The sequence below is a fragment of the Heterodontus francisci genome, chromosome 16 (genome assembly GCF_036365525.1).
Source record: "Heterodontus francisci isolate sHetFra1 chromosome 16, sHetFra1.hap1, whole genome shotgun sequence".
NCBI lineage: Eukaryota > Metazoa > Chordata > Chondrichthyes > Heterodontiformes > Heterodontidae > Heterodontus > Heterodontus francisci.
Window position 1 is genome coordinate 30,563,465 of NC_090386.1, and position 19,776 is coordinate 30,583,240.

The 19,776-nt window shown below is 43.0% G+C and overlaps 1 protein-coding gene across 1 annotated transcript in view; it reads left to right on the top strand.

Annotated features, from left to right (window-relative positions):
• The first annotated feature begins 1,363 nt into the window (after positions 1-1,363).
• Positions 1,364-19,776, top strand: part of LOC137378034 (bactericidal permeability-increasing protein-like) — a 38,474-nt gene continuing 20,061 nt past the window's right edge. Inside the window, exons 1-12 of the mRNA XM_068048075.1 lie at positions 1,364-1,406; positions 1,684-1,821; positions 3,832-3,946; positions 7,944-8,072; positions 9,836-9,991; positions 11,586-11,649; positions 11,800-11,860; positions 13,574-13,665; positions 14,228-14,404; positions 18,603-18,662; positions 18,816-18,983; positions 19,090-19,157. Of these exons, the coding sequence (XP_067904176.1) occupies positions 1,403-1,406; positions 1,684-1,821; positions 3,832-3,946; positions 7,944-8,072; positions 9,836-9,991; positions 11,586-11,649; positions 11,800-11,860; positions 13,574-13,665; positions 14,228-14,404; positions 18,603-18,662; positions 18,816-18,983; positions 19,090-19,157 (1,232 nt within the window). The 5' untranslated portion in view covers positions 1,364-1,402. The remainder of the gene's footprint in view (positions 1,407-1,683; positions 1,822-3,831; positions 3,947-7,943; positions 8,073-9,835; positions 9,992-11,585; positions 11,650-11,799; positions 11,861-13,573; positions 13,666-14,227; positions 14,405-18,602; positions 18,663-18,815; positions 18,984-19,089; positions 19,158-19,776) is intronic.

A 19,776-nucleotide genomic window follows, 5' to 3' on the forward strand; every position in this document is an offset into this window, starting at 1 on the left:
CCCTCTATTAAAGTCATACAGCCTACAACTTTAAATATCGCTATGGATACTGCAATAGCTTCTACTTTCATAACATTCTTTTGCTTTTACCACTTTCCATTGAGTGAAAGCTGTAAGAAATGTTGTGATGTACTGACACAGTGCAGAATCACACAAGACCAGACACAACTTCTCCTGAGGTGTGAGGGTGGGAGACTGTGATCTCTTGCACAAGTTTCCCACCTAATTTCATATCGGCATGTAAATGCACAGTGTTGGCATTTTCCTTGCAAAACTGGGATTGGCAGCAATTCCCGGGAGGCTAATCACAAACCATACACGTAATCCTGTCCCTCAGCATTTTTCAAATTCCTGCTTAGGTTTGTGAAGCAGCAATTATTCATCATTTCAGAAAACATACAGAAAAATCGAAAACAGCCTTTGTTCAGAACCTTGTGATTGATTTATTGTGTCGTGCTCAGACAAAACTGGGAGAGGTTGTCTCAAGGAATGAGGCAACTGGCTTCTTCAGGAAATATTGCATAAATTTAGCTCAGGCAGTGGCAGAACTGGTTTGTTCAGGTAATACTATACATGGCTGTCTCTCTACCACAACCTTTCTCCACTCTTGATTTTATTGATACTATTACAGTCGTCCTTTCTCTGAACTATCTTATTCCCCATGCATTTCAAACATAACCTTTGTCCTACCTGGTGGACTTTGCCTCCTACTCTAGTTCATCCAGGACTTCAAAATTGTAGGTCTCCTCATTTCCCTCAGTCTTCCTTTAGAAACTTTGAAAACCGTCTTGGCATCATCTAACTTCTGTATCTACGTTTATCCTATCATCTCTTTACAACCTTGGTGTTGTACTGCATTTTGGCTTTGGTCCTTCCATGTTTCTCAATTTAAACTAACAAGGAATGGGGCTGGTTCAGTCGGTGAGACAGTAGAGTCATAGAGAATGTAGCCCCAGGCAATAGAAGTGTGACTCATTCATTAATAACAACAGCTTGCATTTATTTCTGGGTGTTAACCTGGAAAGACATCCCAAAGAGTTTCACAGAGGTATCAGAGAAGCAGACGTTGATCCAAACAAGGAGAGATTAGAAAGGCTGACTAAAAGCTTGTTCAAAGAGGTGGGTTTTAAGGAGGGTCTTAAAAGAGGAGTGGGAGGCAGAGAGGTTTAGAGAGTGGGATCTAGGTAGCTGAAGGCATAACAGTCACCTGTAAAGGGAGCAGGTTTTCACAACAGGCAAGTATTAGAGGAACTGAAGGGGGAGGGGGCTGGTGGGGACATGTTGCAGGTCATTAAGAAATTACAAAGATTGAGAGGGTGGAGGGATATAAAAACAGGAATTAGAATGAATTTGAGGCACATTGTGGACTGGCTGCCAATGTTAGTACACGAGGGCAGAAGTGATGGGTAAGTGGGATGAGCTGAACTTTAGAGAGAGTGGAGGAAAGAAGGCCAGTCAAGAGATTGTTGGAATAAATGAGTCTGGAGGTGACTAAGGGTTTCAGTGACAGATGTGTCAGGACAAGAGATGTTAAAGTGGTGGACATAAGCAGTCTTTGTGATAGAGAGGATGTGGGGGCAGAAGTTCAGCCGGAGGCATTCACGCCAACGCTGAGAAAGTGAACCAAACTCTCAGATGACTAAAAGTGAAAATAACATTTCTTTGCTACTTCCGCATTAACAGTCGAAGTGATGGTGAAGATGATCTGGATTGTGAAGATGATCTGGATTGTGACAGTCACTGTCCTGTTATTCTCTTCGCACACCTTGTGTACAAACCCAGGATTGAAAGTGAGAGTAACACAGAAAGCCTTGGACTATGGTAAGTGTGGATAAATCTATTAGTCTACCACTCTGCTTTTCTTGTGTAAGGGTTGAAAGACTATGAGCAATTACGGTGTCACTATTCAAACTGCTACACTTGGCTATGTATCAGCTCTAACAGAGTGAACTTCACTCTCAAGCAGTTGGATTTAGAAACGTATTTTAACATATATGACCTTTTTTTTAAAGTGACGGTGTGCTAATATTTCCCCAATGTTGACATCTTGTCCAAACCTGAAGCAATCCTGATCAGGTCCCATGTAATCCTAGATACTTGTGCTTACAAATCCATCAACATCCCCTATTGCCCTCGGGCTAAATCCAATGTGCAGAGTTTGATTCTGAAATTTGGTTTGTTGCTTGCATCCATTGCACCACCAGGATGACCTTTCACCTCAAAATATCATCCATCCCTGCCCCTACTTCTCTCTCACTGCTGGTGAATCTCTAATCCATGCTTCTATCACTGTGAGGCTTAATTTCTCTAATGCTCGTCTATTCTCTATATTTGCAACTTAACTCAGAATATTACTGCCATTATCCATGCGCAACCTCGCATTTCTGTCTCCTCTTGCACTCTTCGCTCCTCTGACTTTTTACTCCACATCATCTCCTACCTTCAACTGGTGGCTACACTTGCAGCGACTACATTCCTGCCCCAGCCCCTGGAACTTTCCCCTTAAATCACTCTGCTGTACCTCCGAACTCTCTGCTTTCAAAAACCTTCTCTACAATTAACCATATCCAAAATATCTGTTTGACCTGAGGATTATTATATAAATGCCATTTGTGATAGTACAGTTTATGATTGTATTCATATGAAGTAGTGTACACAAATGGATATTATTGTGTAATTGTCTTTACTGATGTATAATGATCTCATCAAGTGGCACCAAGGTGTATTTGTGGGCACTAACATGGATTGCTGTGCGTGGATCCAATGCACAGAACCAAACACACTCATGTGGACTAATCTATGTTGTCATGTACAAATCCAGTGTCGTCCAATAGAAATAGCTGACTAACCACATGTGGCTATTGCAACACCATTTTATCCAAAGGCACTCAATTTATACCCAATACAGATGAACATACTTAACATGTATATATTTACTGAAATCTAGCATCATTCAGTAACCAAGGAAGTATCTCTCACAATGATCAAAAACTCTCACACACCCTGCTTTTCATGTCTAGTTTAGTTTAGAAACAGGCCCTTCGGCCCACCAAGTCTGTGCTGACCATCAACCACCCACTTATACTAATCCTACATTAATTCCATATTCCTACCACATCTGCACCTGTCCCTATATTTCTCTACCACCTACCTACACTAGGGGCAATTTATAATGGCCAATTAACCTATCACCTGCAAGTCATTGGCATGTGGGAGGAAACCGGAGCACCTGGAGGAAACCCACGCAGACACAGGGAGAACTTGCAAACTCTGCACAGGCAGTACCCAGAATTGAACCCGGGTCCCTGGAGCTGTGAGGCTGCGGTGCTAATCACTGCGCCACTGTGCCGCATTGTTACCATTTTACCAACAAATGCCTAAAAAGGTTGAAGTTTACATGAGAATATGAGTATTATAATCCCAAGTCCAACATGCCTATTACTCATTGTTAATTTACTAACCAGAAATGCCACATTGGGATTCCTGATTAGCCATGTGTGCCTCATGGTCAATGTTTACACCAGTGTTAACTCTGTGTACTTGTATGTAATGGTCCTTGAAACATATCCCCACACTTTTCCCTAGCACAAAGCTACAAGTGGCTTGGCAGCATCATGATATGTGGCAATGCCAGGGGCCTTACAGGACTCACACAGGAGTTTCCAGTGGAGCAGATGATGTGGGGAGTATAAGATGTTCCAGTTCCCAGTAACAACCAGTAGCTGAGGAGATTGTGTATTGTTGTGTGGCTGAGAGCATGTGTTGACTGGTTTGTCCTCCAGTGTATACTGGAAGGCTCTGGTGTTCTCTAGCATCTGGTTTGTCGTGCAGGTCGGCAGGTCGGGATCCAGGTGTTGCAACAGAAACTGCGGGAGATTCAGATTCCAGACGTCAGCGGCAGCACACACGTGCCTGTGATTGGCCACATCCAATACAAAATCACAGGGTAAGTGAGTGCAGTGTTCTCCAGGAAAATGTTTGAGGATAATTTGCTCCAAATTGACCACATTCATTTTTGAATGATCTAGAAATCTGGTCGCGTTGTGTCTGTTTCTCAGGTGATAAATGGTTACCAAGTCCCCAGTACGGTGGGCAGAAATTGCACACACACTTGCAGCTAGAAGTGGACCACCCACCAATTTGGGTCAGAACAAATGAAAGGAATCCTTTCCCCAGCCCTGTAATGTGCATTAGACTCACAGCTTGTGAAAATAAGAGGTTTTCGAATAAGACAAAAATCAACAAGAAATCATAGAATCTCACAGCAAAAAAAAGCAGCCATTTAGCCCGTTGTGCCTGGACCAGCTCTTTGAAACAACTTTCCAATTAGTCCCACCCCACCTGCTCTTTCCCTCAAAGCTCTGCAGAATTTTCCTTTTCAATTATGATTCCAATTTCCTTTTGAAAGCTACTATTGAATCTGCTCCCGCCAGGCAAATGATTATATCATTGTTATGCAGACACCTCTATCACATGTGCAAGTCACTCCTGTCCTTACACCCATTATATGTATAAGGAGAGGAATGAGATAAAAGGTAAATTGATTCACATAGATATGCACAGACCAGGGAAGCCATTTAAGGCATCTAGCTTATCCTTCCGTAGAAACCTATGATCCTCCCATTAGAGCATATCAAATAAAGAGATGTAGGAGTAGAACATACGGCCCCTGAAGGCTGCTCCAGACAAACCAAATATAACTAACTACCTCTTGAGTGATTCCAGACCTTCTACATCCTACCCAGCAAGCAATTCCGGGTGTTGATCACTCTTTCTGTGAAGTTCCTATTTATGTTACCTCCTCCAACAATTTCCCACTTTCCCACGTTATACTCCATTTGCCAGATCACTGCACACTCACTTAACCTATTTATATAATAAATAAAAACAAGAAATGCTGGAACCACTCAGCAGGTCCAGCAACATCTGTGAAAAGAGAAGCAGAGTTAACGTTTCGGGTCAGTGACCCTTCATCGGAATCCGAAACGTTAACTCTGCTTCTCTTTTCACAGATGCTGCCGGACCTGCTGAGTGGTTCCAGCATTTCTTGTTTTTATTTCAGATTTCCAGCATCCGCAGTATTTGGCTTTTATAACCTATTTATATCCCTTTGTCGCCTCCTTATGTCCTCTTCACAACTTACTTTCTATCTTTGTGTCATCAGCAAATTTAGCAACCATACCTTGGGTCCCTTCACCAAGTCATTTATATAATTTGTTGCGGCCCCAACACTGATCTCTGCAGCACACCACTCGTTACAACTTGCCAACCAGAAAATGACCCATTTATGCCTACTCTCTGTTTCTTGTTAGCTATCCAATCTTCTATCCATGCCAATATGTTACCCCCCCCTATACCATGAGCTTTTATTTTCCACAATAATTTTTGATGTGGCACCTTATCAAATGCCTTCTGGAAATCTAAGTGCAATACATCCACTGGTTCCCCTTTATCAACAGTACATGTTACTTCTTCAAAGAACTCCAATAAATTGGTTAAACATGATTTCCCTTTCACAAAACCATGTTCACTCCGCCTGATTACCTCGGCTGAATAGTTTAAACTTTCCTAACCTTTCCTAATAAACAGTCTTCTGACGCTTGAGATCAGCATCTTGGCCCTGCCCTGCACTATTTCCATTGCTTGGGTATTGCTTGTGACTCAGTGACCAGAACTGAGCACAGTATTCAGGATGTTGCCGAGCCAGACAATGACACAGCTTCAGTGTGACAACCCACACCTGGTCAGACCCCCATCGACAGTACTGCATTAGTTCTGGGCACCGTGCCTCAGGAAGGATTTATTGTCCTTGGAGGAGGTGCAGTGCAGATTCACCAGAATAATATCAGGGCAAAAGGGTTAAATTATGAAGATAGATTGCATAAATTTAGCTTGTATTCCCTTGAAGATGGAAGATTGGGGAGAGTTCTGATCGATGAGTTTAAAGGGATTGGATAACGGGATTCAATATAGTAGATTAAAAAAAATTTCCTCTGGTGAGGGAATCAAAAACGAGGAAGTTAGAGCCAAGCCATTTAGAAATGAAATCAGAAACCATAAAGCCAGTCTCTCTCTCCAAAAGGCTGTGGCGCAGAAACTGAGAAACAATTGTAGCTATCAGGGCTGAGGTAGATAGTTTTTTTTTGATAGGTATGGGTATCAAGGGATATGGAACAAAGGTGTGGAAATGGAGTTGAGATACAGGTCAGCCATGATCTGATGGAATCGCTGGAACAGACTCGAGGGCTGAATGGCCTCCTCCTGTTCCTATGCTCCTGATTTGGCAATGTAGTTGAACAGACTGTAATGTGCTGCTCTACAATGGTTGGTTTTGAATATTCTGTCACACTCTTTTTGGCCCTTTTTCCATTATTTTTCCAATGTATTGGATTTCACTGTCATCGTTCTTCCTGCTTGTCTAGGTGGTGCATTGGAGCCAGTCACAGGAAATTCGCCAGTAACAATTAAACAAAGAGGAGCTGCATGAGTTTCTGCTGCCTGAGACCAGGAGCTGGGCTTCTGGGAGTTTTGCTCCGGGAAACTAGCCCAGTCATTTAATTATCAGGAGAGGGAGGTGGCCTCTACCTCTACTTCACTGGAGACCAAGGATCAGCCTATGCTTCATTATGCAGGGTGTCAACCATGTATCAGTTTGTAGCACTCTTGATTCTGACACAGAAGGTAGTAAAGTCCCACTCCAGAGACTTGAGCTCAAAATTCAGGCTGACACTCCAGTGCAGTACTGAGGAAGTGCTGCACTGTCAGAGGTGCTGTCTTTCGGATCAGACGTTAAACTGAGGCCCCACCTACCCTCTCAGATGGAAGTAAAAGCCAACCTGGCACTAAAAACCGATTATCCGGTCATTACCATGTTGCAGTTTATAGAATCTTGCTGTGTGCAAATTGGCTGCTGTGTTTCCAATATTACAATAGGGACTACATGTGCAAAGTATTTCATTGGCTGTAAAGCACCTTGAGATGTCCTAAGGACATGAAAATACAAATTCTTTCTTTAGAACAAAGAACGCAACAAGGCTCCTTCGACAGCACCTTCCAAAACCGCGATCTCTACCCACTGGAAGGACAAGGGCAGCAAATGCATGGGAACATCACCACCTGCAAGTTCCTCTCCAAGTCTCACACCTTCCTGACTTGGAACTATATCGCCGTTCCTTCACTGTTGCTGGGTCAAAATACTGGAACTCCCTTCCTAACAGCACTGTAGGTGTACCTACCCCACATGGACTGCAGCAGTTCAAGAAGGCAGCTCACCACCACCTTTTCAAGGGCCATTTGGGATGGGCAATAAATGCTGGCCTAGCCAGCGATGCCCACATCCCATGAATGAATAAAAAAAAGGAAGACGCCAGCATTTAAATAGGACAGCACTGTCACGAAGACAGGATATTCTAATTCACCTCAATCATGGGGTAATTCACCAACTCAGCTTTCAGCCATCTCTTCCCCCGAATAGTTCTTGTTAAATCAAAGTCATTGAGCGTTAAAGCTGTTTTGTGTAATATACTTCCTCCAGAGATTTCTAATGTTCACCTGCGTGTTCCTTCTTATACTCCCAGCCAAATCTGTAACTAACAGGGGAGAAAACATAGTGAGGTGTACCAGTAGGTTTATGTTATGTCGACATTACAGGAAATGTACCCAGTACATCAGCAGTTGATATTAAGCCTAATATTATGGATCCTGCCTTGGAGGATTTATTGGGAAGGTAATAGAAATTAGTAGGATCTTGTGTAATGGCATTGAACAAATTAAGCTGCATTTTAATGCTAGGGTGAATTTGCTTTTAAGTTAATATTTCTGGAAATAACATTATAACAATTGTGACCTCCTTAAACTTTCTATTCCACGTAACTCACTGCACTCAGACCCTGCCCACAGCTGTGATGAGAATTAAACAATAACCTGTGTAAATGTCTTTACAGAATGCGCATTACAGATTTTGGTCTGCCTCAGTCTGCAATAGCATTCTCTGCGGGGACAGGCATTAAGCTCTCCATTGACAATGCCTACATACACATAAGTGGAAACTGGAGAGTGAAGTATCATTTTATGTAAGTATTTAGTCTTTGTTTTATTTTTTAATCATTTTCCTTCTGACCCCTCCTGAAGGGGCTGATTCATTCCTTGGTGCTGTCAACCCTCTTGTACTTCATCCAAAAGGCCCCTGAGGGTTGAACACTGATCAGGAGTGGTAACCTGGCTGATTTTATCCCCTCCAGGGTGCACACAGCCCAATTTGCCACTACTGCCCAGCTCCCATCATTTAACACAGTGCTGGCCAGCAATTGGATTTTGGGCCTTCCTACTGTGTATGGTTTAGTCCCACATTGGAAGGTGCATTTGGAAAGTGTGGGGTAGACTTTGTGCAATATTGTAAAATGGGTGATGGCGAGCTCGCAGCCTGTTTACATCCCTCCCAGGACTTTCATTGAAGTCAATGATAAGAGAGACATAAAACAGCCTGTCCACTCCCTAACACTCGTTTTACACAATTGCACAGAGTCACCATCAATCATCTACATTGTGTATTATTTTTAAGTTGCTTTTTCTGATTTATTTTCTTGACTCTGGTTGTAAAGGTGGGCAGCTGAACTGTTTACAGATACGGCCTGTACTTGAAGGGAGATAAATTCAAAACTAACCTGTGGAAACAATGGGAGGAATTTTATCAAAAAAACAAAAAACAGTTCAAACCCATCCCCAACCTGTCCCTGAGACATCCACTTCCAGGTTTAACAGAGATGGGACAGAGGGAAGGCAGGCAACATACTCCCAAGAGACCGGTTATTTTTAATGAAGCTGGCAGCCTCTGAGTTGCAGGTTTAACCCAGGCTGGCTGGAATTCCCAGGCCTGGGGGAAACCCAGCAGCTGAAGGGAGCTGATGACAGACAGCCTTGGGGAGAAAGTAAGTGCTTTTACAGTACGCCTTGTGATCCAGGAGCAGGAGTGCACCCCGTCCCAGCCCCCAAGCTCCACCTCCCCATTAAACACTACCCTCAGGGTCAGGGATCGGACTCCACACGCTCCCAGTAGTAGCTACAGGCTCTGTACCTGTGGTTACAGCCAGCTCCGGAGTCCTCCCATCAGACTGAAACCCAAGCCTGTCAATCAGGTTGACTTCCAGACGGGGAATCTATCGAGGAGAAAAGATGCTGCTGTGGAGATCCAGGTTTTCCATCCAAAACTCTGTGCCCTGTCTCCACAGCCCACTCCCATCAATATCAGAGCTGCTGTTTCAGTGAGTGAGAGGTCAATCTCTGGAACAGGCTCCCTCGGAAGATGGTGAAAACAGTATTGATTCATTCAAATGCAAATTACATAGATTTCTTTTTGGAAATAACATTTTGGGATACAGTGTATGAGTAATTTGAGACTTGACATGGTAAGGTCAGTATGCTTGGGAGGAACAGATGACTTTGGACCTACGTTTCCCAAAGCTCTCCATCATCTCGTGTCTGGGTCTGTTGCAGACTGATTCATGGAGATAGATATCTGCCATTAGTCAACAACTCCATTATCGCTGTAACTACATGCTGAAAGGGTGTGATAAAGACCAGTGACCAGGTGGTCTGAATGGACTGTTTCTGTGCTGTAAATACTATGTAATACTATAAGAGTGCCCAATTCACATAAATGCTCCTCACAATCCAATCCCCCATCCTGTCACAGGGTGGAACGTAATACTTCACACTTAGCTGGGGCATTGAGAACGGGCTTTGCCATGGGGACTCAGTTCATTTATCAGTCTGTCATATAGTGTATCATTTCTCCATCTAATGTCTTGTGACTGCTCCTGTGTGTTTGTCTCTACAGATCAGACAGTGGCTCGTTTGACTTGTCCGTAAGCAGATTGTCAATATCAGAGGCAATAGGAATGACCCGGGATGCTACTGGCCGCCCTGCAGTGCACAGTGCTGGCTGCACAGCCAATGTTGGCAGCTTAGACATCACATTTCATGGAGGAGGCAGGTAATGGGCACAGTCCTTAAGGAAAGACACACATTCACCTGTCCCCTGCACAAGTTCCTCCTCTCCCTCTCTCTCCTCCTCCTCCCAGAAGCTTGCTCAATTGATCATTCCTCATTTGAGCCTAGACAGTGATTGGTGGTCAGCTATTTGGCAGCAGGGGACAGGATCAGAGACAATTCTGATCTGATCTTTCCTCAATTAACAGTGGATCTGCTAATTTACCTCATTATTGTTTCTGGGATCTTGTGTGTTAATTGGCTGCCATATTACAACAGTGACTGCCTTTCAAAGACTACTTCATTAGCTGTGAAGCACTTTGGAATGTCCTGAGGATGTGATCGGCACTGGATAAATGCAAATTTGTTCCTTCTCCTCTATTTTTAAGATGTGTTTTTATGGTCACGTTCCTCCTCCTCCTGGCCAGTCTTGGCCCTCAGCTCAATCCTACAACTGTTACTCTTAGCCTTGTCCATTTCCTTATAATTGTTACAGTTTTTCTCACTGAATCCCGTCCCTGCTGTTTCCAGTAGCTGGGCTGCCTGACTCCCACTGTCAGTATATTTTTCTACTATCCCAGCAATTTTCACAGCCCTGCTCAAGGCCTCCAGTTCCTGATTCCTGAACTGAATGTCCAAGGGGCCCCAGACCCATTCTGGACTCTGATGCATGAGGCCCTCTACTGGTACCTTAAAAAAGAATTAGCCATGGAGAAATTCAAAGGATTCAGCAGGTTTTGTTTGTGTGTTGCTGTGGTTAAGGTTCTTGGCAGGGTCACTAGGCAATTCACATTAAAAACCCCTGTGTAAGTTCTGACCTGTTCTGCTAAGCAGACACAGGAGGAACGCCTGAGAGTTTCGGTTTACAGGCAGAGGTCCCGTGATGGCACCAAGGTAATTGCTGCACTAATCTGACTCACAGGCTATCAGGGATGCTATCTTTTAGCTGAGATGTCTGCCCTCTTAGATGGGTGCGAAAGATCCCACGGCACTCTTTGAAGAAGAGCAGGGGAGTTCTCACCAATCTTCATGCCTCAAACAACATCACTTATAAACACACAGATGACCTGTATTCATCTCATGGGCATTTGTGGGAGCTTGCTGTGCACAAATTGGCTGCCACATTTCCTACATTACAACAGCAAATACACTTCAGAACTAATTAATTGACTGTGAAGCACTTTGGAACATCCCGAGACTGTGAAAGACGCTATATAAATGCAAGTTCTTATTTTTTCTTTAAATAACCGCAGACAACTGAGAGTGTTTCCAGTACTGATGATGCTGGCCAGTGTATACAGTAAATGAAGTGTTTCTTGGGATTATTGACATTGATGTTTCTGGGTTTTGTTAGGTTTAATCTGAAGATTATCACTCATTGGGATTTATGGAGGTTTAATGATGAAATCAACTGCCTTAGTCGCATGAAGGGCAGCTAATAAACCATTTGGTGACTTTAATTTCAAACATAAACCCTCACTTACCTGTGAGATTTGCTGCATATTGAGAATTACTTTGAATGCCACCTAATTTTTAAGAGACTGCTGTACAGATGGTGCAAATTTATTTTAACCAAATGTAACTTTTTTATTTTACAGCTGGCTGTACAATCTCTTCTCCAGTTCCCTGGAGAACCCCATTCGCTCTTCTCTTAACCGAGAGGTACAACTCTTCGTATCCAATTGCACATCAAATAATTCAGCTGCCTGTTTGTACAACAACAGTGAACTCACATTACAAACCCTTCAAACCCTGGGCTGGGTCAAGTATCTGTCAATCTTCTAATTGCCATTTACTTTATTTTTGATACAGATTTGTCCAAAAGTCTCCAATGCAATCAATGGACTGGAACAACATCTGAAGAACATGAAGAGTAGGTTGCTTTATTTTTCACCACTCCACCAACGATCTTCCAAAGCCTCATGCAGGAGATACTTTGTCCTCCTGTGGCTAGATTTTCACCTTAGACAGATGTCACATATATAAAAAAAAGAAAATAAACTGCAAAAGCTGGAAAACAGAAACAAAAACTGCTGGGCCCAATCCTAACCTCACTTAACCAGCATGAATCACTGGATAGTTATCAAGAGCAGGAATCCTGGCTGATTTCTCCCCCACCAGTCTAGATTGTTGACTAAAATTCTCCAGCTGAGTTCAGCTAACTGAGAACCTCAAATCTCTCTGGTCTGTATGGTTCAGTTCAGTATTGAAAGGTGCATCTATCTATAGGTTGGCTTTTGATAAGAAACTCCCATTAGGATGACTGTTTCTTATTCCTCTCCGAATGGAAATCATTCCCCTTCCATTTTCCCTCCAGTGGAAGAAAAGAAATCAGGAAATTATGAAATTAATATGGCATCTTTCATGGCTTTAGGACATCGCAAAACACTCTACAACTAATTAGATACTTTTGAGTGTAGTCACTTTTGTAATGTAGAAAACATGGCAGCCAATTTTCACACAGCAGGATCCCACAAACAGCAATGAGATAACAACCAGATCATTCGTTTTTTCATGGTAGCTGAGAGATAAGTGTTGGCCAGGATGCCAGGGAGGACTCCCTCCCTTTTCTTTCAATTAGTGCTATGGGATCTTTTATGCCCGCCTGATGTGGCAGCTGGAGCCTTGGTTTAACATCTCACCCCTGGGACCTCTGACAATGCAGCATTCTCTCCTTCGGACTCAGAGGCACGTGTACTACCACCAAGCCAAGGCTGACACCTGTCCTTTACTGAGTTAGAGGTGGGTTTTTAGTACGATTTTGAAGGCAATGATGGCGTTGGTCAGATAACGTTTTTTGAGAGAATTCTGAAAGTGGGGCATTGTGGTTAAGAGTTAAGAGAGGGAATACAGAACCAGGAATAATGTAGAGTCAGAGGATCAGAGAAGGAAGGCTGGGAGGTGCTGAAAGGGAAGGTCACTAAAGCAGGAAACAGCAAGGACATGCAGGGGTTTGAAGATGAGGACAAGGATCTTGAAGTGATTAACTGGAGTACAGGGAGCCAATGGAGCTTGGTGATGAGTGTGCAGGAGACAACATGGAATGAAGTTCTGAATTAACTGAAATCTGTGAAGGTTGGAAGCGAGGAGCCTGGTGAAGAGAACATTTAAGAGATCGATGCTGAAAGTGACAAAGGGATGGACTAGGGCTTCAGCAGCAGTGGGGAGTAAGAGAGCTGTGTTCTAGAGGTGGAAGAATGTAGTCTTGGCAATGGATCAGATATGGAGTAAAAAAAAACTCATCTCGGGGGCAAACAGGGCAGCAATGTTGATTTTGTTTCTTTTTGACATTGAGCTGAAGGAATGTCCAACTCACTGCAGTCCTGACTGTTACTCGGGCCCAGATCAGATAATTGAGCACAGACTGGGAATCAAACCTGGGATCTTTCAGGTTGGTGTAGCTCAACATTAATCTAGACAACTCCTTAACCCACTAGGACATTGGCAGAATTACTGAGAGATCCAAAGCTGTGTACTTTAGAAGTTCATAATTTTTAGAAAATATGTGACCAATTCAAAGACAATAATTTTTTAACTTTGTGAAGCCCAGTCTGATATTTAATGATCTTTCCCTCTATGTTCCCAGTCTCTTCCCGCATTGACAAATATGCTGAGATTGACTATTCCCTGGTTAATCCAATTGCAATAACAAACACCTTCATGGACCTGGATTTTAAGGTATCTACTGATTCCTGATGTGACTGCATGAGTGTGTGGGTGAGTGTACTTTACATTTTGCCTTGAAATGTGACCCTTGGGCACAGGACATTTTTCAAGGCTGTTTTTCAGAAATCCCTTATTTTTATGTGTCGTCAACATTATGGGGGCCTGTGTTGTTTTATTGAAAGCTTTTCCTCAGTTTTCCTGAGTTTTGTTGTTTGGCTTGTAGGGTGAGTACTCTCAAAAACTACACAGTAATGTCAGATGTAATTATCTGAATGAAGTGTGATTTGGATTCTAGCCAATAAGGGATATAGGGTCTGTCCCTTCGGCCGTTTCTGATCCATCTGCTCCTGTCATTACTCCCTTTGCTGTATTTTCTGCCACTGGCTCAGCGATCTCGGAAGATAATTTGTACACAGGAACTTGAAAAAGGCTGAATAGATATGTGAACAAAATGAAATGTCAGTTCTGGAAACATGCCTCCCCAATAACCTAGAACCTCTGAGAACAATAATCTGTCATCTCTGTTGATATGTATTGCATACCTGACGTTTGATGTATCAAATCATTTTTATAGGGTCAATTTTATAGAGTGGGACAACATAAAGAACCTCCCTTCCGTCCACCCCCAGTTAGCCTCTCCAAACAAGCTAAATACATGATGTACTTGGGACTGTCGGACTTCTTTGCTAATTCAGCAGGATTTGCCTATTATGAAGCTGGAGCCTTGCGTATGAACATCACTGATAATATGGTACGTAGACTGTTCGTTCCATTTGTTCACAACCAGTGTAGATCCTGAAGTATTGGTCTCTTGTTCAGAGGACACAGTGTTCTCATTCAAATTCCACATCCTCACAGACTGGATGAGTTTTTGGAATGGAATGTTGCCAGTCATTGGAAGGCTCCATCACTGGAGGAACATCTGTTTGTGCTGCCAAATAGCTGGAATGGGGATGATTCTCAGGGAGCCATTAGTCTGAATTTGGACTGGATGGTCCCATTTGAGTCGGCTGGCTAAAACTTCAAAACATGTAAACCAGATCCAAAAACTGTGTTTTTAAAACTACTTCTGTATTTCATGACGTATGAGTTATGAAGTTTTCAGCAAGTTTTCAATATCAATAAAACATAAGAACTCAAATCTTGAATGTTCAGTACCCCTTTCTCCAGCCCTATCTTTTTCACTCGGCGACTGTAGACTCAATGGCCTTGATGTAACTGAGATTCCAACGTCGGATTCCTATCTGGGGGCACTGGAATTTCATTCCAGCCGAGGCCCGCCACGGAGCCCGACGGCAGGGCCTGATTTTCCAGGTAGCAGCAAGCCTCCATGGCAGCAAGCCCCCCGCCACTGGGTGACAGGACCCAGCTTAACATATTTAAATTAATCAAATGAATACATTTCAATAAAATCAACAGCGATTTAACCTTCGTGCCACAAACTTCTGAGTAGCGGCCGGCACTCACGCGCCTTCATTTTCCGGACTAGGGAAAGCTGGCGCCACTATGGTGGAGAATGGGGGAACTTATGAGTTTTTGTGCAGTGGGGGGGGGGGGGGGGGGGAGGGGAGAATGGGGTTAAATGTCAATTACTATTGTAGGGGAGGGTGGGAAGGGGTGACGGCTGCACTTTGATCAGTTTGGAGGGGGAAAGGTCAAGTCTTGAAGGCAAGAGTTTTGGGGGGCGGGGTGGGGGGGAAGAGGGCAAATATCACATTTAATTGTTATTGGGGGGGAAGGGGCAACTGCTCCGAATGCGGTACATTGTGGGGCTTATTCCTTTAAAAATTTAAATGAGTGGCAGGGCTGGCTGTCCTTTAAAAATGGAGCCAGCGCCTGGGCACAAGCAGCTGATGCCATTGCCAGCTAAAGCCTGGCTTGGGTATAAAATTAAAACCCGACCTGGGCCCACCCCAACCACAGCCAACCTGAACCAGGCCTGAGCCCTATAATTCTTTTTGCGCCCGACCCGACCCACCATGAATCTCCTTCATCTGCTCCGGCAGCAGGTTATTCCTGCAGCTGGAGTTGTGGGGACCCATGGGTAAGCTGATGCTGTGATTTCCCGGAAGCAGTGTCTCGCCCAACCCGACCTGAGCCCGAATGCCAGACTCAGAGCTTCAACCTGACCCGAAACCGACACATGTAGTCGGGTCTAGTCGGGTTCAGGTTGGGTCGCCAGGCTTTATTGCCAGCATCGCAGAGCCCGGAAGGTGGGAGAAGAAAATCCAGCCCAAGGTATTTTGCTAATTGTTGTTACATCAAGTTGCTCCTCAAGGATGAAATAGAAGGCAGTACCGGACCACATATCTCAGTTGTCCAATGAAATCCCAACATGTATTTTCAAACCTGCTCTGTTTTCCTGACTGAGATTTCAAAATGTCTTTCAAGCCTAAAGCTTGAAATTATTCACTTTGATAGGATAAAAAAGCAGAATAATTTTAAAAGGTGAGAATCTATTAAAATGTTGGTATTCAGAGGGATTTGGGAGATCTTGTTTATGAATCACAGAAAGTTATCATGCAGGTGAGGCAAGCAATTAAGGAGGACAATAGTCTGTTTGCTTTTAATGCAAGGGAGTAGGCATACAAGAGTAAGGAAGTCTTGCTGTTGTAATGTAGAGCTTTGGTGTACTGTGTACAGTTTTAGTCTCTTTACCTAAGGAAGGATATACTTGTCTTAGAGGGAGTGCAATGAAGGTTGAATCCTGGGATGCGAGGACTGTCCTGTGAAAATTGATTGAGTAGAATGGGCCTCTATTCTCTACAGTTTAGAAGAATGAGAGGTGATCGCATTGAAACATATAAAATTTTTAGAGGGCTCGACAGGGTAGATGCTGAGAAGCTGTGTCACCTGGCTGGAAAGTCTAGAACTGGGGCGGGGGGTTAGTCTCAGGATAAAGGGTCGGTCATTTAGGATTGAGGATAAAGGGTCGGTCATTTAGGATTGAGGATAAGGGGTCGGTCATTTAGGATTGAGGATAAGGAGTCGGTCATTTAGGATTGAGGATAAGGAGTCGGTCATTTGGGATTGAGGATAAGGGGTCGGTCATTTAGGATTGAGGATAAGGGGTCGGTCATTTAGGATTGAGGATAAAGGGTCGGTCATTTAGGATTGAGGATAAGGGGTCGGTCATTTAGGATTGAGGATAAGGAGTCGGTCATTTAGGATTGAGGATAAAGGGTCGGTCATTTAGGATTGAGGATAAAGGGTCGGTCATTTAGGATTGAGGATAAGGGGTCGGTCATTTAGGATTGAGGATAAAGGGTCGGTCATTTAGGATTGAGGATAAAGGGTCGGTCATTTAGGATTGAGGATAAGGAGTCGGTCATTTAGGATTGAGGATAAGGGGTCGGTCATTTAGGATTGAGGATAAAGGGTCGGTCATTTAGGATTGAGGATAAAGGGTCGGTCATTTAGGATTGAGGGTAAGGGGTCAGTCATTTAGGATTGAGGATAAGGGGTCAGTCATTTAGGATTGAGGATAAGGAGTCGGTCATTTAGGATTGAGGATAAAGGGTCAGTCATTTAGGACTGAGGATAAGGGGTCAGTCATTTAGGATTGAGGATAAGGAGTCGGTCATTTAGGATTGAGGATAAGGGGTCGGTCATTTAGGATTGAGGATAAGGGGTCAGTCATTTAGGATTGAGGATAAGGAGTCGGTCATTTAGGATTGAGGATAAGGGGTCAGTCATTTAGGATTGAGGATAAAGGGTCGGTCATTTAGGATTGAGGATAAAGGGTCAGTCATTTAGGATTGAGGATAAAGGGTCGGTCATTTAGGATTGAGGATAAGGGGTCAGTCATTTAGGATTGAGGATAAGGAGTCGGTCATTTAGGATTGAGGATAAAGGGTCAGTCATTTAGGACTGAGGATAAGGGGTCAGTCATTTAGGATTGAGGATAAGGAGTTGGTCATTTAGGATTGAGGATAAGGGGTCAGTCATTTAGGATTGAGGATAAGGGGTCGGTCATTTAGGACTGAGGATAAGGGGTCAGACATTTAGGATTGAGATGAGATGTTTCTTCGCTCAGAGTGTTGTGAATCATTGGAATTCTCTACCCCAGAGAGCTGTAGGTACTCAGTCAATTAATGTATTCAAGGCTGTGATTGATAGATTTTTGGACACTAAGGGATCAAAGGATGTGGAGATAGGACAGGAAAGTGGAGCTGATGTATAAAATAATGGTGTATCAGGCTCGAGTGGCCGTACGACCTACTCCTCCTCCTCATTTCTTATGCTTTAATGTTCCTATGTTCTTATGACCTTTGATTTCTTTTTGGCAGTACAATATCTGAAGCGTAATACATATTTAGAATATGTTAGTTTCATTTCTGCACATCTTGGTAAGACGGAATAAAGATTTATCGTATTTTGATGCTGTGATCTTAATATGTTGATCCCTTCAGGTGTGAGAGCAAAAGAAATTAAGCACATTCCAGAGTGAAGCTTCCTTCATTTTTATTTTCCATTTGTGGAGGTTATATCACAGCGTTAGAAAAGAATGGTTCAAAATGGACGTATTAGATTTGAATACCCAGAGTGCAATAAATGTTAGAATTATATCCCTGATTTTGGCCATTTTTCTGTGGTTTTCAGAGTCTGTTTCCTTGTTTTTCATGTTTGCAGGTTGAGGGACATGACCAAGATCAACGATCAATCACTTTAAACCAATCTAAACTTAATCATAGACAGCAAATTCTTTAGAAATATTGTATTCTTTTCAATGTTTACCAAATTCTCTGGGCCAGTATCTGTACAATCTGTGAGGCCAATTGGGAACAGAATAACTCAAATCCAACCTCAGAAGTGCACACGGGTTTTGAAATCCAGATTATGCTCCATTTATAACTGCTATGTCACACTTCCCTTTGCAAATTGTTTAACAAAATAATCACACAAAATACTGTAACAACTTTGGCTGATTGACTTTTTGTTTTCTTCAGATTCCAAAACACCTTCCGATCAGATTAAACACATCCACCTTCGGTGTTTTGATACCTCAGGTAAGTGCTTCATGAGGTTTGCATACTTTGTTACCTGATATTAACGGTCTCTATTCACTTCCACCCTGGCACAGTCTCCAGATAATAACACTTTGTACCCTGTCCCCAAGGGGAAGATGATGTAAATATTAATAAGCTTGTACCTGTCTCCAGGTGGAGAAGCTCTATCCCAACATGCTGATACTAATGAACCTTCATGCCAGTCGACAGCCCGTTCTGAAATCCACATCGAACAACATCACCGTTCAAGTGTATGGTGCTATTGATACATTTGCAATTCTTCCAAATTCATCTCTCGCACCGCTTTTTGTCCTGGACATCGTGAGTACAGTTATTAAAATCTTACTTGTCTGTGATGCATCCTAATATTTTCACATTCATCAAAGTTGCCATGAAATATTTTATGATGTGTTTCTGATCGTTACAGTATGCCAGTGTGTCTGCTAAGGTAGCTATCTCTAACATGAAACTCATTGGATCCTTGAAACTCAACAGGTAAGAAAGAAAGAAAAACTTGCATTTATATAGTGCCTATCACAGGGTCAGTCACTGATGTAATATAGGGAAATTTGGCAACCAATATGCACACAGCAAGGTTTAACAAACAGCAATGAGATCATTACTAGAAAATCTCTTTTAGTGATGTTGGTTGAGGGATAAATATTGACCAGGACACGGGGAGAACACCCTGCTCTTGTTTGAATGGTGCCATTGGATCCTTTATGTCCACCTGAGAGGGCAAACGGGGTCTCAGTTTAATGTTTTATCCAAAAGAAGTTGCAGCACTCCTTCAGTACTAAACACTGAAGTGTCAGCTGAGAATACATACTCAAGTCTCAAGTGGGGCTTGAACCAACAATCTGACTCAAAGACAAGTGCACTACCCACAGATAACAATAGGTAGATGCTTCATTTCTATATTGAGTGCCCAAATGCATCGACCTACCAATTTCCACTCATTGCCAGCTGCACATAGTCAATTTACATTAACAGACCAGGAAGGACTTAGGTCCAAATATCGCCTATGCTGAACTCAGAAAGGCCACCAGTAGTTGAACTCAGTGTTGCCGCACCAGGAATATTCAGTCAGAATTCTCTCTCATGATTCTTACTC